The sequence below is a fragment of the Helicoverpa armigera genome, chromosome 20, assembly GCF_030705265.1.
Source record: "Helicoverpa armigera isolate CAAS_96S chromosome 20, ASM3070526v1, whole genome shotgun sequence".
NCBI lineage: Eukaryota > Metazoa > Arthropoda > Insecta > Lepidoptera > Noctuidae > Helicoverpa > Helicoverpa armigera.
Window position 1 is genome coordinate 10,000,001 of NC_087139.1, and position 19,128 is coordinate 10,019,128.

At 38.5% G+C, this 19,128-nt stretch overlaps 3 protein-coding genes across 4 annotated transcripts in view; 1 reads left to right on the top strand and 2 right to left on the bottom strand.

Moving 5' to 3' along the window:
• The window catches only part of LOC110377350 (DNA-directed RNA polymerase III subunit RPC1), a 22,959-nt gene extending 21,377 nt beyond the window's left edge, over positions 1-1,582 (top strand). The window contains exons 26-27 of the mRNA XM_064039752.1: positions 46-246; positions 845-1,582. Of these exons, the coding sequence (XP_063895822.1) occupies positions 46-246; positions 845-1,057 (414 nt within the window). The 3' untranslated portion in view covers positions 1,058-1,582. The remainder of the gene's footprint in view (positions 1-45; positions 247-844) is intronic.
• A 520-nt stretch (positions 1,583-2,102) lies between these two features.
• Positions 2,103-14,374, bottom strand: LOC110377353 (retinol dehydrogenase 13). 2 transcript variants are annotated; one of them, XM_064039725.1, is made up of 8 exons: positions 14,180-14,374; positions 5,633-5,711; positions 5,209-5,335; positions 4,726-4,862; positions 4,148-4,304; positions 3,587-3,755; positions 2,980-3,184; positions 2,103-2,616 (listed from the first exon to the last, which is right to left on the bottom strand). In XM_064039725.1, exons 2-8 carry the CDS (start codon positions 5,704-5,706, stop codon positions 2,484-2,486), a joined length of 1,002 nt encoding a protein of 333 aa, XP_063895795.1. In that variant the 5' UTR covers positions 5,707-5,711; positions 14,180-14,374; the 3' UTR covers positions 2,103-2,483. The 2 variants fall into 2 exon arrangements, with proteins under 2 accessions (XP_063895795.1, XP_063895794.1); XM_064039724.1 differs by having other exon boundaries at positions 5,633-5,716.
• On the bottom strand, positions 11,453-14,173 carry LOC110377352 (patj homolog). Its single transcript, XM_021336215.3, has one exon. It carries the CDS (start codon positions 13,988-13,990, stop codon positions 11,981-11,983), a length of 2,010 nt encoding a protein of 669 aa, XP_021191890.1. The 5' UTR covers positions 13,991-14,173; the 3' UTR covers positions 11,453-11,980.
• Positions 14,375-19,128: the final 4,754 nt, after the last annotated feature.

Genomic DNA, 19,128 nt, shown 5'->3' on the forward strand with positions numbered 1-19,128 from the left:
AAACGCTCTAAACAAAGTTTTCAACAGTCCTTTTTCTTTACCCAGGTGTACCACACATTAGGCATCGAGGCAGCCAAGTCCACCATCATCACGGAGATTCAGGCGGTGATGGAAGGTCACGGCATGAGCGTGGACCGGCGCCACGTGGAGCTGCTGGCGGGACAGATGACGGCGCGGGGCGAGGTGCTGGGCATCACGCGCTACGGCCTCGCCAGGATGAAGGAGTCCGTGCTCAACCTGGCCAGTGTGAGTGTGCTGTAGCTTCCTCACCAGCACCATGGAGACAGACAGGTGGAGCTGCTGCAGGGACAGATGACGGCGCGGGGCGAGGTGCTGGGCATCACGCGCTACGGCCTCGCCAGGATGAAGGAGTCCGTGCTCAACCTGGCCAGTGTGAGTGTGCTGTAGCTTCCTCACCAGCACCATGGAGACAGACAGGTGGAGCTGCTGCAGGGACAGATGACGGCGCGGGGCGAGGTGCTGGGCATCACGCGCTACGGCCTCGCCAGGATGAAGGAGTCCGTGCTCAACCTGGCCAGTGTGAGTGTGCTGTAGCTTCCTCACCAGCACCATGGAGACAGACAGGTGGAGCTGCTGGCGGGGCATGGAGTCAGCTGGTTGATGGAGGAATCTACCTGGACCTCCTCTCCATGGGACCTACTTTTTGTATGGAACCGTGCAACTAGTGTGACGTTTCATAAGAGCCTGCAAAAATCCCTTAGTAATAAAAATACTTGACTTTAACCATGACTTTTAAGAAACTGCCTTTGGTGTTTTCTGAGGATGCGTATAATCCTAAAGCTTTTATTTAAATTTTACTAACCAAAACTTCTCCATCTTCCAGTTCGAAAAGACCGCCGACCATCTCTTCGACGCCGCCTACTACGGGCAAACGGACTGCATCGAGGGTGTCTCCGAGTCCATCATCCTTGGAGTACCAGCTGCCATCGGCACCGGAGTGCTGCAGCTGATGCATGCACACCCTCGGCCCGAGCCTATAGTGCACCGGGAACTGCTGTTCGATAGACCAGAGTATCATAGCTCTATATGGGAGTGACCTGAGGCCTCTGGTCCGAGAAGAGCGGCCAGAAAGAAGTGAAGTGTTCGTGGACTGAATGTAGACTTGAAAGGTGGAGTGTGGACTGTTATTGAAGAAAGACAGATAAATGGTGTTATTGAACATCTTTGGCAGTTGTTATGGGAAGTCAGAAGCCAGTAAGTCTGACACCAGTCAAACCAACTGTAACTGGTTTGAGGAGGTCAGATAGGGCAGTCGCTCCTTGTAAAACACTGGTACTCAGCTGCATCCAGTTACACTGGAAGCCGATCCCTACATAGTTAGGAAAAGGCTCGAAAGATTATAATGATGATGGTGCAATTTGCCCCTGACTTATTTAAGTCAAGCTAAATAGCTGGCTAAGACAAACAATGAAGATTTTTTTTTTAAGTCGTAGTGTAGCTATAGTAATTGTAAAGCTTATGTATTTGGACAGTAATTAAGAACATACAGTCGTTTTACAGATATTTGGTTAACCTAAGGTTAGATGTGTTTAAAAATGGACTGATCCAGTGTTTTTGTGAACTGAAGTTATGTATATTGAGTTATTACGGAATCTGATATAGCTCTGTTAAGTTATTATTATGCTGTTTTATATTATTATAAATAAATACATCTACTGAAAATTATTTGTTTTTATTAAGGTTCTTAAACTTGGGGTAAGTTTAAGAACCTTAATCTTGGATGTCACATTTTCTACTTCTTGTGCAGTTGAATTTGACCAGGTGATCCAGATATCGTTGAGGACTCGCAATAGTCACAATACTTTGGTTAACACTAAAAATCAGGAACACAAAATAATTAAAATACAGATTCTGTAAGAAGGAACGCGGGAAGTTTAGCATAGAGTAATAGCCAACCACTCAGTCTCACGTCCAACTAAAAACAAGTACAACTCGGCTCGCCCGCCGAATCACAAATCATAGGACAGGAGCACGTCCGGGCGCGACAATGCGAACTGACCGACTCGGTGTTGCGTCAGAGTGCCTGTCCCGAGCGTCAAATTTATATCAACCAATGGATGAATTTAATAAAAAAGGGTATATAAATTCTACATTTTATTAACAATAAATCTATGCACTAAATAACACTATAAATGCTTAGACACACATTGTTTCATTCACTCAACAAAAAAATGTAAAAAGAAAATTCATGTATGCTCTTTAGTCTGGCAATACCGATAGTAGTCTTGCTATATTAAAAAATGCACCATTTCTGTCTTATTTCACAAATGAAAAGACTTTCTTAAATGCACAAATTACATATTGCTTGTTCACTGGACTGTTCTGTATAAAAAGTAAACTAACTTTTGAAGTTAAATTTATGGTCTGTAATTAAGTATAGCTTATGCAATATTAGCCCATGCTAATGGAAGGCCAAATCTCACGTCAATATTGTTAAAATTCTTCTATTTGAGCTGTGTATATCACGCGGCAGTAGCTTTCGCGAGGGCAGCTTTATGCTCGTCCAGTTTGGTCCATTTCTCGCTGACCTTCCACATCCAGCCCGCCAGCTCGAAGTCCTGAGCTAACTTTGATGGTTCTTTCTTCTTCATGTCACTGAAATAAGGACGGATGGAATTGTAATTAGTAATTAGCAATGGTAGAAAGGTCTATTGAATTTGTGCTAAGCTATCTGTATATCTATCTATCTACAAAATGGAATTCGAAACTGACTGGCTTCTACATGAATTTTACCGGATTTTTTTCTACTAAAATAGTAGAAACTTCAATTGGCAACACCAACTGGACAAATCACCGTAAAGAATAAATAAAAAAATAGTTTCTTTCTTCAGTGAGTTTTTACAATAGTACTTATTGCCAGAACTACCCAGGAAGCCTGTAGTATGGTCACATAGCTGCATTATTTTCAATTTTCAAATCATTACTTTAAGATCCCAAATGTACCACTGTTATACTCACACATAATAGTCTCCCGAGGAGCCCTGCAGGGCAGGATCTAGAGCCGCATGGAGGATGACCTGTCCCCCGATATTGGGGGTCTTCATAAAAGGCCAGAATAGAGGGTAGACGAAGAAACGCGAGACGCTCTTCATCATAGACATGTGCCGAGTGATATCTGTGTCTGTCAGGCTCGGGTCTACTGCGATCACTGATACTCCCGTACCTGAGGAGTTGGAGAGATATATAAAATCGCCTTTTGAAATGATATATGAAATCCATGAAATACATAGTCTATATTGGCAATGATTAAGTGTCTCTTGAACACAACTGATGATGGAGGAAACTGGCGGGATCTGACCAACACCTATAACTTTTTTTTTTTTTGGTAAATAATCAAATGACCCCTTCCCTTTTTGGGTGCAGCGCAAGGAAGTGTCAGACTCTAACTGACTAAAACCCATCATGTTCTTGAGTTCTTTTGAGTACCAGGGCCACGGTAACTTGTGCGAATAATCCCGCAGCCCCGGCAACAACCTATATCTGATATATCAATTGCTAGCTACGTTTTTACTTTAATAAGTGCGCAGACACAAACATATTATTAATACAGAAACAGTAATCTCACCTAACGTCTTCCTCCCCAATTCAGTAGCGAACAGCATAGTAGCGAGCTTGCTCTGCGCGTACGCAGCGTGAGCGTCGTACTTCTTGCTGAAGTTCAGGTCTTCCTTGTTGATCTTACCGCCGTAGTGGGCGCTGCCTGAGACTATCACCACGCGGCTTGGGGCTGACGCCTGGGGAAAACGGATAGATAATTTTAGGAGGATTAAGAAAACATTGCTAGAATTGAGCAACACTGATTCGAGGAAGCCTCAAAGAAGCTGCTTTAAAAGACACCAATACAAGTTAAGACAAGAATAATAGAGGTTGGGATCACGAGTCCATATTAAAAGTCTGAAATGTTGTTGTCTGAAAGGCAGTTTTTAATGGACCAACAAAATAGCCAACGCCCAAAGTTAGCGTGCTTTGGACAACATCAAAATTGGGCCAACTTTAGACCCCAAACATGATGGTTTTATGACAGAATTGAGCAGTTACCTAAACTTAAGCAAAAGATTTCCTATACACTTAGGTGTATGTGCAAAATTAAGCCATTTTTCATACTTCTTTCATCTGCTATTCCCACCTTTAGTGTATCCAGCAGTAAGTTGGTAAGCAGGAAGTGTCCCAAATGGTTGACACCGAGCTGCGTCTCGAAGCCGTCCTTGGTGACGCTGGCGGGAGGCTCCATCACACCCGCATTATTTACTAGCACGTCTAGATAGGGCTCTTCTGACTTGAACCTGGAGAAAACATTTTGGGAGGTCAGGTAAAAAATATGGATGCTTTTTGACCAACAGACTTACCTACTGCAGAGAATTAACACCACTAACACTTGTTAGGTTTGTCAACCTCAACACCCCAAGTCAATAATTGAAAAGTCTATCATGAAAACCGCTCGTTATAAGATTTTTGGCTATTCTATTAGTATCCATTTGACTGGGTTTTAACCAGACTAAATCTTGTGAAGGGTACATTAGGGATTTAGATTCTCTTAGCAGCTCGAAAGCCCCTTGTACACGAAACCTGACATGGTGGGGGATATTCTCCTGACCCAGATAAAAAAAGAATAATAATAATGTTTATTGACAAAAAGTAACTTAACATTAACGTTGATCCCCAAACTAAGCCCATCTTCTGACTCACATGACGCATGTTACTTACCTCTCAACAAACTTCCTGATGGACTCAGTGCTGGCGAGGTCGCAGGGTCTGCAGTACACGTACTTGTTGTGCGTCTCCAGCACCAGGTCGCGACGCACCTCCTCGCACTTCTCCATGTTACGGCAGGCCATGAACACCTGGGAACCACAAAGGAACATCAAACTTGCTACAATTGGACCAATGATAAAGTATAAAAAAAAAAACAAATGACAGCCCGCCCTTCATCAGACTGAATTTGAGGTACATGAGACTGAATTTGGTAAATATGGATAAGGGAACATCTAAGGGAAATCATGACAAGATCTGATAAGATCCTAATAAGTAGTTTAGTGATGAAGTCGTTTAAGCGATGTGGTTATAATTAATTGTGGTTAAAAAACCGACGGAGAACTCTATTTTTAGACCCGGAAGAATTTATTCCGCGTAGTGCGTAGGGGTAAAAGCAGGATTATAGTTAAGTTCTAGGGAAAAAGTACTATAAACCTTAGCGCCTCTCTTAGCGAAGTCCCAGGCAGCTGCCTTGCCGATACCAGAGTTAGCTCCGGTGATGATGACCACCTTGCCGTCCGCTCTCGCGTTGCGGTCATACGGCTGCCCGCCGTAGAAGTCTCTAGAAGATTTCGAGGTATGCGTTAAAGAATTCAAGCCCAAGTTCACCGACAACATAAACTTCAGTTTTCCTAAAACAACGGTTTACTATATCTTTTCACGTTCACAAAGTAAACTGTTGTTTTAAGAAAAACTGACGTCTGTGTTGTCGGCTAACCAACGAAATGGGAGCAGTGAGCGATTTGCTGAAATCCTACACACGATGTTATCATTGACTAGTTATGGGTAATCTCTATTAGTGCCATGTTACAAACAAGATATTAGAAATAGAAAAATATCAAAGTGCTATGGTACTAACTTGAACAAACAGATGCCTCCGGCAGTGGCCGCCACGGTGGAGATCATCACCACCGGCAGATTCGGCACCCACATGCTTGCTGTTCTGCCAAAGATAAAAGAAAAAGATACATTTTCTACGTCTGGTGTGTTAAAAGAAGAAAAATCACCTAGAAATAACCGAGAAACGTTGTGAAGCTCAGGGTAGACAGTGATGTCCAAGAGATGGTGGGAGGTGGGCCATCTCTTGCTCACTTCCTCCACTCTATTCATTCATCATACCTGGGTGATTATGGTTACTTACTTTCCCTATGAACAGTCACATTATGGATGTCATTAAAAAGGTTTGCGTAGGTAGGTACCTGTGTGCGAGTCTACATCATTCGATGAGTTCATATAGTGGTTTTGTAATTTTCTGAAAAATTTATGTACATACAGTGAATTTTTGACAGAAATAATCTTCTAATAGTATGAATAAAATATACCTATGTCTACATAGGTAAGTTACTCAGACTAAGTAATGCTGCATTACCACAATTTCGCAGACAAACAGGTCACATAGCGGTCGTCCTAAAGTCCTAAGCTCTGTTATTATATTCCGCCCACAGACAGCAGTGATTCGCTAAGCCTAGCTTATTTCATAAATGTGTAGGTGGACCTATATCTATAATTGTTGTATGATGCAAGTCACTAGGGGACGAATAGGGTTGTCCCATCCAAGACTTTCGAACTCATATTTACTTCTATTTTCGAAAGCATTGTCGCTGTGTCCTGAGGGTCCTAACCCTACCCGAATCCACTATTGTACCTATACAATAGACGACAATAGAGGCTTCTATGCCTCATCTGCCTAGCATTTTCCAAGTCAATCCGCATAAAGCTAACTATGTGTGTACCAGTGTTTTACAAGGAGTGACTGCATATCTGACCTGCTCTCCCCAGTGACGTAGTTCTGCTTTAAGTGTCAGACTTTCTTGAATTGCTTTGAATTTCTGCGTCAGTGAGTTACCAAAAATTCTGCTGCTTTTTAGTAACTTGTTATGTCAATCAAATGAAACGTACATGAGGTAGTCGTAAGTAGCCTCAATGATTACCCTCATTTAAATTATATCCAAGTGGCAGCCCTACGCGCAGTTAGCTTTGTTCACTATTTCGCACAAGTATGACGTAAAAGGTTTACGAGGCAGCTCCAGTTTTATTTCCAATTGTCTCCCTAGCCGCGGCGAGGGGACACACCTTTATAAATTATGCAAGAGAAACATTCACCTTTCTGTCGTATTGTTTTGTAGGTAGGTCGCAGATTTTCTCTGGCCTTCTACGTGTTTTGAAAACCTTACCAATACGATTTTTATTTTGTCTAATATCTTTCGAAAATCTTTGTAGGCTTTAGTATGACAGGTCAGATATCCAGTCCCTCCTTGTAAAGCACAGGTACTCAGCTGCATATGGTTAGACTGAAAGCCGATCCCAACATATTTGGGAAAAGGCTAGGCAGATAATGATCTATAACACTGTCTTTGAAACTCCACAAATAAAATCCTTAAAATACTGTCAGACTCACTCCGGTAATCGAACCCAGGTCCTCATAGCTATCATAAGCTTGCCCTAGAGACAACAAGTCAATAATATTTTCTCCAACAAAGTTGTCAGTTTTTGAGTACGGTTGCACCAAGGGAGCAAAATAACAAAAAAACTTAATTTCTTATTTATATATTTATCCTCTTTATATTACATCTGAGTGTAATGCTAGGTGTGAGTCGTTTATAATACAAGTGCCGTAACTAAACTATGTATTTAATTTATATTTTGTTGTTATATTCGCTAGGAATATGTGATTTTTTCTAAGCGAGAAAATACAAAAAATATTGTTGGGAAAACGTACGAGCATTTAAGTTATTTTTAACTACAAATCCGTAACAGGAAATACTCATAATTACTCTCAAAGAAATAAACAGTGAATTACGTTCTCGACATAACAAAATGTAGCTTGAACACGCAAACCCGCGTTTACACTGTAATGCAAATAAATCTACCGCGCTCAAATTAAAACCACATATTCCTAGATTTGGTAAATTAGACATTTTATATCTATTTCAGTCTGGCTGAACGGAAGATTCGTGGTGTGTTGCAATGTACATGAATGCCATTTTTGAAGATTGCACGCATCAGGAAACATGATATATTTTTTCAGATAAATCAAGTTTAGACACGTCTTAATATCCATTTAAAATATAAATTTTAGTGTAATATTTGAGAGATTTCATGCTGGGACGCTGTCTTTTCCAGAATGTTAAGTATAGTGTTTAAATTAGTCTTGCTAATTAAAATTATAAAATGTAAGGTTCCTTTTGCGTGCGCTCTCTTCTAGTTATCAACATTCGGCTATTGAGGTTCATCTTATTATAAAAATATTACTTTTCACCCATTATAATGGAGTGCACAACATTAGGTGAAGGTGACAAAAATATAAAAATTACAACATTTGTATACTTTATGTGCACTCAATTGTAATCGGCCAAAGATTTATTACAGCAAGTGTATTTATATATTTATACATAGATATTATAAATGTACAATAATGTTTGATTGCCGAGTGGTAGGGTAGGCCTAATTTTTCAAAGGTACATATTTATACTAAGTACATAAAATACCTATATTCTATTAGTCCGATAATCTGTGAACTTTTTAAAATAAAGTTTATCAAGGCTATCGGATCGCGGCTCCCGAAATTGTTAAGATTAAGGGCTGATTTTTCAATCATCAGTTAACTTCTATCTGAGGAATAAATATGGCGGTTTGACATATTTTCCATACAAAAGCTGTCAAAACGTTAAAAATATTCCTCAGATAGAAGTTATCTAGCGATTGAAAAATCAGCCCTTAATCTTTAGATTAACTTGATGGATTTTTAGAGTCCTTAATATCTTTCTGTCACAAATCAGATAGATTTACCATTTTTAAGTATCATGTAATAACATGATATCGGCAGGTAGGGAGGCTGACAGGGATTAATTTTAGCTCTCACTTTTCAATACCTTAAGATGCAGTAAAGTAGATAAAGAGTGGAGACGAGTTTTCCTAGACGTTGGTCATAATACTCAAAAAAACTCATTAATAAATTAACAGTCTCAAAAGAGATCATGCACCTCACACGTGTGGATATAAATCGAACTACACAGACTATTTCATCGATACTAAGAAACATCTGAGTATGCGTTATTTCCGACCGTGATAACATTTCATTTTGTTCAAAGTGTGTAATCTACATTATTGTGCGACTGGCCGAGTTTACGACTAAAGCGAGAACTCGTTAGTTGAGCTCAAACACGCACGCTTTTGCGGAAAAACTAAGGTTTTCAAGCACGGTGACTACAACATTTTAATTTGATATTTTTACTTAATAACTGAAGATATCCAGATTTTCTCGTGTTCAATTTGGCTATATCCCATTATATTATCTTATTGCCCCATCTTTAAAAGATTAGACATTGTAAGATTTTAAAGAAGAAGAAAATAATACCTATAACTCGCGAAGCTATCATTAAATTATTCAGTTAGTATAATGGTGTAGTGGGTACACATTTTTGCTCGCAAGTGTAGGTAAATAAAACCTTACAGAAATAGGAAATCCTCACAGCACATATTTCAAGATTTAAATAATAAATGCGATCTATTTACGGTTCAAGGCGGTGAACACATCACCTTAGATCCGATATTCTTATTATTTATAGTTGTATATCAAAATGTCGGTATTTCAACGAGGAATGGCTTAAGAAAACACTTTCAGAGCTTCGATAGTATGAGCGTGCTTTTAAAAATAGCCACAGACAGTTCTGATAAATCAAAATACAAAATGGTTTTATTGAATCTAGTACTTACTAGATTCAATAAAACCATTTTGTATTGTATTTTGTACTTACCTACTAGCCGTTTTCCTGTGGTTTCACCCGCGTCCCGTGTAAAATACTGCACCGTACCGGGATAAAATATAGCGTACGTTAAGAGTGCAGCTTCCCAACAATGAAAAAAATTCAAATTGGGTCCCAAACAAAGAAACAAAAATGTTGCCTATTTATTATATTGGTATATCAAGACATATCTATGAAGCGTCTCACGATAGCCTGGATGAATCTTTTTTTAGAAAAAAAAATCGGGACTCATTTTTACTAGCCAAAAGTGTAGGTCCATTATTTCAATATTTAAAATCTTACAATTAGTATTTTGTTCGATTCCTACTAAGTTACTTTTAGGGTTTAGGCAATATGTGAATAGTTTTTTTTTTTAAGTTTAGTTAAAATGCCTGGTGGTCGAATATTTAAATGGATAATTTTATTTTTTTATGTAAAAGTAAATAAGTACCTATATATTTTTTACAATTAGAAATAAAATTGACTATAAACAGCTCAATGTAAACCGAACACGATCAAATCTAAACTGTAATAAAAAAAATACTGTTTTTTTCTGATTTTACGACAATTTTGAGGTCAAACTAACCAAAATTCAATTAATAAAAAAACTTAAACGTTTCATTCAATATTGAAATACGTTTGTAGGCCAAAATTGTTAGATGTTTCCACTAAGAATAAAACATCAAATACACGAATACCAAATGAATATCAACACAAACAAAGTTCACTAATTATAGACATGAATATTATTAATAATTAACAGAAACAATAAGACACGCGAAGCCTATTATACTTTCGGTGGCTTATTCATTATTTAGTGATTTGATCGTGTGCATACATTAATGTGAACTGGAGAGCTAAATTATTTATTGTTACGAGAGAGATCAGGCGAAATAAATGAGACATGAAAATAAAATAAAAAATCCGACAAAAAAACATCAAAAAATTAGACTCCTCTTTTTTTCAAGTAGTTTAAAACAGACATTCTTGCGCATAGAAGATAAACAAAATCTCGTCAATTGTTACAAGTCTGTATTTTCTCAGTCGAATCTGAATTTTTATTTCAATTTAAATTACCATTTTTGACAAACAAGCATTGGCTTGATATGATCATGGATACCAATAGGTACTTTTATTATTATTTAAAGTAAATAAACGTTTGATATATTCCTCGTCCTCCCTAGATCTTTGTGCTATACATTTTCAGTGTTTTTGCATTGTTTTGGAGACTAAAACCTACGACTAACACTCATATCACATGTGCCCGCCTAGTTTAGTGCGAAATTATTTTTACAAACATACTGAAATTCATACTGGCGTTGTTTCTAAAGACATACTATTCAATTTACAATAAAATTAAGGTATAATATTGTAGACAATTTAAAAACAAATATAAGTACATTATATACGATTGAAAAAATCTATTTCATAAGTAAATATGATGCTGTATATACTTAGGTTATTGCAAACTATACACAATACTTACAAAATAATACATTTTTACAAAAAGGCAATAACTCAATTCACAATCAAATCCTTACTGTTTTTAATTAAGTATATAATATTATAATACTATTTGCTGCAAGTGTTGAGATTCGAGTATTATTTACATTAATATTTATTTTATATAATTGCTCCCTTAGGTAAATATCTACAAGATACGTGATATTACAATCTAGAGTAAAAAAAGATTGTCCAATACAGGGAACGTTTTGTGTAAAATTATTATAGGTAGGATAGCTGACTGGATGTTTTGAACTCTTGTTGCTGATAGTAAAAAAAATATTGCATTGAACATACAAGACATCTCTCTAAAACATATTTAAAACCTTAGTATTGCATTGCATGTTTTATTAAAATTAAAATAAAAATTAGTTAAACTGATGTTGATCTCGCGAAAGCAGGTGAGCCTATACTTGTCTGTGTAAACTGTAAATATGCACTACTGAGCGTTCCCGAGCTTACAGATACAAAGACAACATGCATGGTTGCCCACACAAGTATGGCTCATCCGTTTTCGTGACAAAAAACATCTAGATACAAGAATTCAAAACATTCAATAGCACATATATAACTATTAAAATGTGCATTTAAAATGACATGTGTGTGTCTTACATAATACTATTTATCTAGTAAAGCGTTAATTATTATTGTATCATACGAGTTTGAGCTCTGTCGTGCACTCTTGTGATCATGTCTACCAAACAACCCTTGGAGAGATTCTGACATATATCCTGAGATACCTTCACCAACTCAATATAAAGTATTTGTTAAAACGATGCATATCTGATTAAAATCAACATCTAAAAGCTTCTAAAGCTATTTAAATTCGATAAAAATGAGATAGAGAGCTACACAATATGTCAGATTCTTCCCAGCCAACACACTCTCCGATATGTAGACCCTAAAGCATACAGATATGACTCAACGTGACTAGTACGGTTTTAAAACACATTTGAAGATTAACTCGGCTTTGTGTTCAGTGTTGTGGTACTTTTAGACTTGGTATCTTGCGGGGGCAGTGGCCTTGCTACTCCAACCCTCACAATTCCTCTTGGAGCACCCTTCAAAGCTTGAACAGCTTGGTCTAAGGTAGCATTTTTAATACTGACTCCATTTACAGACATAACTCTATCACCTGGTGAAATATCACCATGTTTCTCTGCTACTCCACCAGGCACTAAACTACGGACAACTATAACTGTGCCCTGAGGATCTATGGGGTCTTGATAGTCTAAAATTGAGAAACCCAATCCTTGGTCACCCTTGAAAAGCTCCACAATATCTTCCTTGCTCTGCCACATGGCTAAGCCTGATACACACTCCAAAGACCTTGATTTCTTTGAATGTCCGGAGTGATTAGTAAGTGTAGCTGTGCTCGAGGTGTTGATGGAAGTGTCAGACTGGGCTTTGACTAGAGTGGTCAAGTTGTTCAAGCTGCCAGATATAATCTTCCTTGCTTCAAACCCTTCTCTGTCTGAAGCCAAGTTAATAAGTGGACGGGGACCACTGTCTATGCTACTTCGTGCACACACTAATCTCACTCTATTTGGAAGCTTCTTCAAAATATTCACTACTTCCGTGTGAGTTAATCCATGCAGCCTATACTCATTTGCCTCAAGGAGTTCGTCTCCAGCTGAAAGACTGCCTTCCTGGCCTACAGGACCCTCAGGGAGCACAGACCTGATGTAATGATGAGGCCTCACTTCCTGACCTCCCTCTACGTCAACAGTTCCTTCAAGACTGATGCCCAAGCCTTCAAGCTTGCTCACTTCACAAACTAATATTTCTTTGTCAGGCCCTACTTCTCCTTCCCACTTTTTCTTAATTTCTTCTTTATCAACAGCCAATAGCTCATCAAATCTTTTGTCTAACTCCTCCTGTGTAGGCTCTTGTGTCAGTTCTTGTGTATCAACAATTTCCAGAACATTAGAGTCTATAGTAGTGTTAGACTCAGGCTCAGGTTCAATTTCTACAGTACTATTTTCAGCTTGGGAAGGCACTGGGAACCAGGATAAGGTAGTTGCAGACGGTGACGGGGACGTAGGACGCTCCTCATTAAATATAGCTAGCTGGAGGTGCTCAAACTTGGGACCTCTCAGATATCTCTCTAACACTAAGTGCACAGATATGCCTGTGTTTCTTAAAATCTCTACTGCCTGTGGGTTAGTCTTATCTGCTAAAGAGGTTCCATCAACTTCTATTATTCTATCATTAATTCTAATTTTACCACTTTGTTCAGCACTGCTGCCTTCAATAATACTCTTCACAAATATACCGGATAGTTCCTCCTTCTCACACACATAACCAGCTACTGTTATACCCAGTCCATACACGTTCTTATTCAAATCCACATGTACTATCTCAATCTCTGGCTGGTTGGGGATCTCCACAGGCACAGTGATTGTGATGGTGGGTGAGATGGTGTCAGATATGATGGGATGGTCAGGTATCTGCTGAGGATTATCACCAATAACACTGACAGCTGCTGCCACTAAGCTGGGCTCAGTTATGCCATTCTGGGCATTGATGTAGTCAGTGAAGCACTGAGACAGGTCATACACAGCACCATAGCCAGTCTCGATGAGGTGACGATCGAGTAGCTCCGGGTCGCCGAGGATCTTCGTGGGTACAAGCGCCGTGCCGGGCAGCGGCGCTCGCAGGGCCGCGGCGGGGTCGGCGGGGCGCGCGACTAGCAGGCGCACGGCGGGCCCGGCCTGGCGGAGCACTGCCGCCACCTGCTCCGACGTGAAGCCACGGAGGTTGACGGAGCCCACCTGCAGGACGTGGTCCCCGCTCTGCAGGCGCCCGTCCTTGTCCGCTACGCCGCCCGGGAGCACGTACTTGATGACAACCCCGGTGCTGCGCCCGCCTACCAGATTAAACCCCAGGCCGTTGCCATCATTAGTCAGCTCGACGACTTCAACCTGCGCCCACTCGGTACTCAGCACCATCGCGGTTCTTCTCACCATCAGGGCACTCCCGTCGTTACGTGATGCAGCGAACGCGCGCCGCGCAGAGGTTATGAGCCCCCAGCGCCGACATCACTACGTTTACGTCACAAAAACCGACACAAAACACACGAGCGCTCGTAAAATACTCAACGCGGGTCGTTGATAACGTAAAAATTCGTAAAATATAATAGTATGACATTTACATACTTGCTGAAATTGGAGACAGCAGAATGTAGCCAGCTGCACGCAGGGGTGACCGACGATTAAATTAAAATTCTACTATTTTGATCTAATGGCTTTTTGTAAAATGAAAGCCATGATTAACTTAATTTCACAATAAATCTTTTTTGTTTTATCAAAATTAAGTGACAGACAGCTGATTTCATTTAATTTTCTCCTTGTTTACAAATCTTTCAAATTAAAAAAATGTTTTTAAAAGCCATTCGTTCAATTCAAAGAACGAACGAAATCAGTGCAGATCAGATTCCAAATTGACATTTGACAGCTGAAGGCAAATGACAGCATATTTTTCTCTCAACAGTTCATAGAGGGCACTGTGTACTACTCGAGTAGCAACGACATCTATGGATTCAGCAAAATAACAGCAGAATAATTATTCTACTAGCCAATAGATGGCAGGGTGTACTAGGTAAATTCGGTAAATTACAAGGAGTGGACAGAGAAACAGAGGAGGAGGTTTAAGTTTGACTTGTAGATCTGAACTTCTGAAGGCATGATTTTATGTATTTATTATAAAGAAGGTAAGTTCATAAATTATAATAATCCCTATGATTGTCCTTGGGTACATTTCTATAGTGTATACAGGGATAATCGTCGGTTTTGTGTCACCATTTCATTAAAGTTGTCTCAAAAGGGCTTCAGCGTGTTGGCTTCGGCCCCACGTTCGCCTCCCAAAAATCCGGGACTCTATAGTCCCGAGGTCTGGTAGAGACTACGACTCAAAATAATCCCTATAAAACCATACTGATGTAGGCAAGTATATCGTATTATCTTATCGATTGTCTTACGTTTGTCTGAACTTATTGGGTTGCGGTTTTCAGAATAGTATTTGTCACACTTAAGAGAGAGAGATATAATCAGTTTTATTTTTCTGTAACAAAGTTTCTAGCTTTTAAGAATGAGAATAGAATACGACTGTTAGTTGGACAACAACTAAGTATTTAGTCATCTGGGGAGCGATTCTACTAATTTTACTTAACCGACATTCTTAATTACTTAAGCGATTCACATACATCCGGCTAAGATCCAATTACGATTGAAGCGTAGGTTTGTGACATTCCGCTATTTTTTAGGGTTCCGTACCCAAAGGGTAAAACGGAACTCTATTTTCGCTCCTCTGTCCGTCCATCCGTCTGTCACCAGGCTGTATCTCATGAACCGTGATAGTTAGAGAGTTGAAATTGATGTATTTCCGTTGCCGCTATAACAAGAAATACTGAAAACTAGAATAAAATAAAATACATGTCACGAAACCCCTCGTGCGCGAGTCCGACTCTAACTTGGCCGGTTTTTTTCCTTTAAATAAAAGTTTTTATCCGTTTCTGTGATTCAATAATGAATCATATTGTCTACAAAATATTTACGATTGCAATATGATTGTAGAGCAAAAGGCCCAATTCTCCTAATTTTACTTAAGCGACATACGATTCACATTCGACTGCGATCCAATCACAACTCAATTGCGATTGAAGCGTATCTGGCATTCCGCTATTTTTTCTTTGAAATAAAAGTTTTTATCCTTTTCTGTCATTTAATAATGAATCATTTCGTCTGCAAATGATTTACGATTGCAATATGATTGTAGAGCAAACTACCGTATAGACCAAAAAAATCACCAATATAGCAGACCAATCACAAACCAATCGAATGTCGTTGGAATACGATTGGTCTTATATTAGTAGCAGAATGCCCGATATGGTTAAAACTGCTATTGCGATCATATTCAATTTTGACATTTTTAACTTAGGAGAATCGGGCCCCCGTATAGACCAAATGGCAGACCAATCGCAAACCAATCGAATCTCATTGGAATACGATTGGTCTTATATTAGGAGCAGAATGCCCGCTGCGTGACATCCACGAGTCCACATGACTGAGTTGACACCGACTGAGTTAGCATGGATCTGGAAGCTTATTGTTCGAGTGTACGTTATTTATATACCTAAAGATTTTACCCACGAGGTTAAGCATACCTACAATATAATTTTTCCACTCCACTCCGCTTTGGTAGATTCTGGCCCTAACTGATTTGCTCAATCCAGCTCACCCAAGAGTCAGTGACTGCATCTGCCTACGTCGTGGCCATCCATGGATCAACCTCGCCAAGCTCTGCTTACCCTTTAAACGATGAAGACGGACCCGTACAATACCTTAACAATAAAAAGGGTGGGGTAGAAAAACACAATTACATTTTTATGAAATATTTATTTAATTAAGTATGTAACAAGTTAAATCACGTATAAATCTAGTATCACGTATCTATATCACGTATAGTACTAAGAATCTTAAAAAGAAAAGTCGCATGTACCTAAACAAATACCTAAAAACTGGAAACATCTTGAAATTGTGTCTTAATTTCTTTGTAATCATTATCTTTCGTTTATTTCACTTTTATATCTTAGGTTTATATAATGTGTGTTTTGTTACATATAATTAAAACAGGACCTTTAGTCGGTCTGTATCATAAATTTGTACACCTGTTCCAGGTAGAATATGATGATTCTGTTAACTATTGTGTCATCTTTTTAACCCCCGACGCAAAAACGACGGGGTGTTATAAGTTTGACGTGTCTGTGTGTGTGTGTGTGTGTGTATGTGGCATCGTAGCTCCCAAACGGATGATCCGATTGTAATGCGGTTTTTTTTGTTTAAAAGGTATGTCAGTCGGGAGTGTTCTTAGCTATGTTTGGTGGAAATCGGTTCAGGTCTTCAAGGTCATCAGCTCGTTTGCTAGATGTGATAGGAATGTTACACGCTCAGTTTACTTGCAAGTATATATGGGATCTGAAATTTGATACACTAATGTCTTTTGGAACCACTGAGCTGGTCTGCTGTTAGGGCACGAAGGTAGGAGACGTAACCCTGAACTGCCTTTTAGTAAACCCATCGAGTTTGGGCTCGTTGAATTTGTCTTGACGAGTTCTCTTCATGTTTCTGATTGACGAGAACCTGATGCTGGAAATGAGATGTGGCGGATGAAACCCTGGAATACCGGAATGAAACGGATAAACCGATTTATATTTTTGCTGAAAATCTAGAATGTCCAAAAGTCTTTATTGTTTCTCAATCTGTGCAATTCTCCCAGAGCCAGTTTGTCATGAGGATTATTAAACAGCTTCCTTTGGCCGAGATCGCATATAGCGACCCCATCTTAAGATAAAATAAATTAAATGAAAGAAGGAAAAATTAAGGAGCTCCTTTAAAAAGCATGAAATAAAATTAAATTATAAATTTAAAAAAACCCCCGACCCAAAAAAAGTACGCAATAATTATGACAAAAGGTTAAAAACGCTCAACCCTATAAAAAGCAAAAAATAACTTTTAACACTACGTAAACTAAATTTTGACGTGTCGGGGGACCGCTTTTTACCTTCATAAATACTTACATAAATCAAATGATACCTATTATATATATGATACCTAATTACAACATTCGTTTAAAAAAAACCACGTATCTAAAGTAATGAATTAGAGCGGTCCCCCGACACGACAAAATTTAGTTTACGTAGTGTTAAAAGTTATTTTTTGCTTTTTATAGGGTTGAGCGTTTTTAACCTTTTGTCATAATTATTGCGTACTTTTTTTGGGTCGGGGGTTTTTTTAAATTTATAATTTAATTTTATGTATACTCATATTCTGTGCAAATAAATTCTTCTTCTTCTTAAATGTATGACAAATTATGTACTTAGGCAAATCGCTAGACTAGAGTGCTTTTTAAATAGAATAATATATCGTTTGTGAAATTGGTAGGTTGACAAGGAAAATGGTAGGTAATAACCGTTAACATTTAAGATTAGGAAAAATATAGACACTGAAGAACCTAAATAATCATTTCATGAAACATTAAAAATTATAAATTACCTAGTCGATTTTCGCATGAGTAGAATAGAGAAGCGCGGAAAAGCCGAGCGGAAAATCCGCTAGCGTAAAGTTTGGTCTTGTTATAGGTATGCCTATGAGTTGTATCTTCGTTTTTATTAATTTGCAAAATAGTCGACCGATAGTTTGTTCGGGCTCATAAATTAGTAGGTAAGTATGAAGATGAGTACTTTAGGTACTGTAAAGCAGTTAGAATCTTCTTAGTCCATAGGTTTTATTCGTTATTTGGTGCCTAGCTATAGAAATCTGTATGTTTGTAATTATTTTTATTTTCTTTTAAAAAGAGTGTCCATGGAGTTTCTTGCCGGTTCTTCTCCATGAGACCAACTCTTTGGAACCGTGCACCTAACTTTGACGTTTCGAAAGAGCTTTAATAGGCCTATTTGAAATAAAAAAAAGTTTTGAGAGAGAGGTTTGAGAGTTTGAGTTTGGCTGGACAACTATTTAAATGTTTTCTATGTGGGTAAAAAGAATAGCATTACAATAATTCGAATAAATCAAGATTTAACGTTATTTAATGTTTTAATTCAAATATTCCCGAGATCCCGGTCCCTAGAGCGCCACGCGCTACATATGGTGGAGGCGCCGGGTATTAGTACCTACAGGTAATGAAGATCAGATAAAAATTGACAACCGTCGCCGTCGGGTCAACTGTCCGCCGACTGTTAATAACGTATAATAAAATAATAAATAGGGTCTAGGTACCTATAAATAGTACCTAATTATAACGTTTTAGCTTTTTGTCAATTATCAATTCCTACTGCTTACTTTTTTGATATCCTTTACATACAAAGCAGGTTGAAAGAAATTTATAAAGAAAGAAAATGCGTTAAATTGAGTCTCTGGAGACAAATACATATACACAACTAGTCGTTTTGCCGTGGTTTTACCCACATACTGTGAGAACTACTGCCCGTACCTACTGGGATAAAATAAATATGTTACTCAGGAAGAGTGTAGCTTTCAAACAGTGAAATAATTTTTCAAATCGGTCGTTTTTGAGTTCATAATACATTACAAAGAAACAAACAAAAATA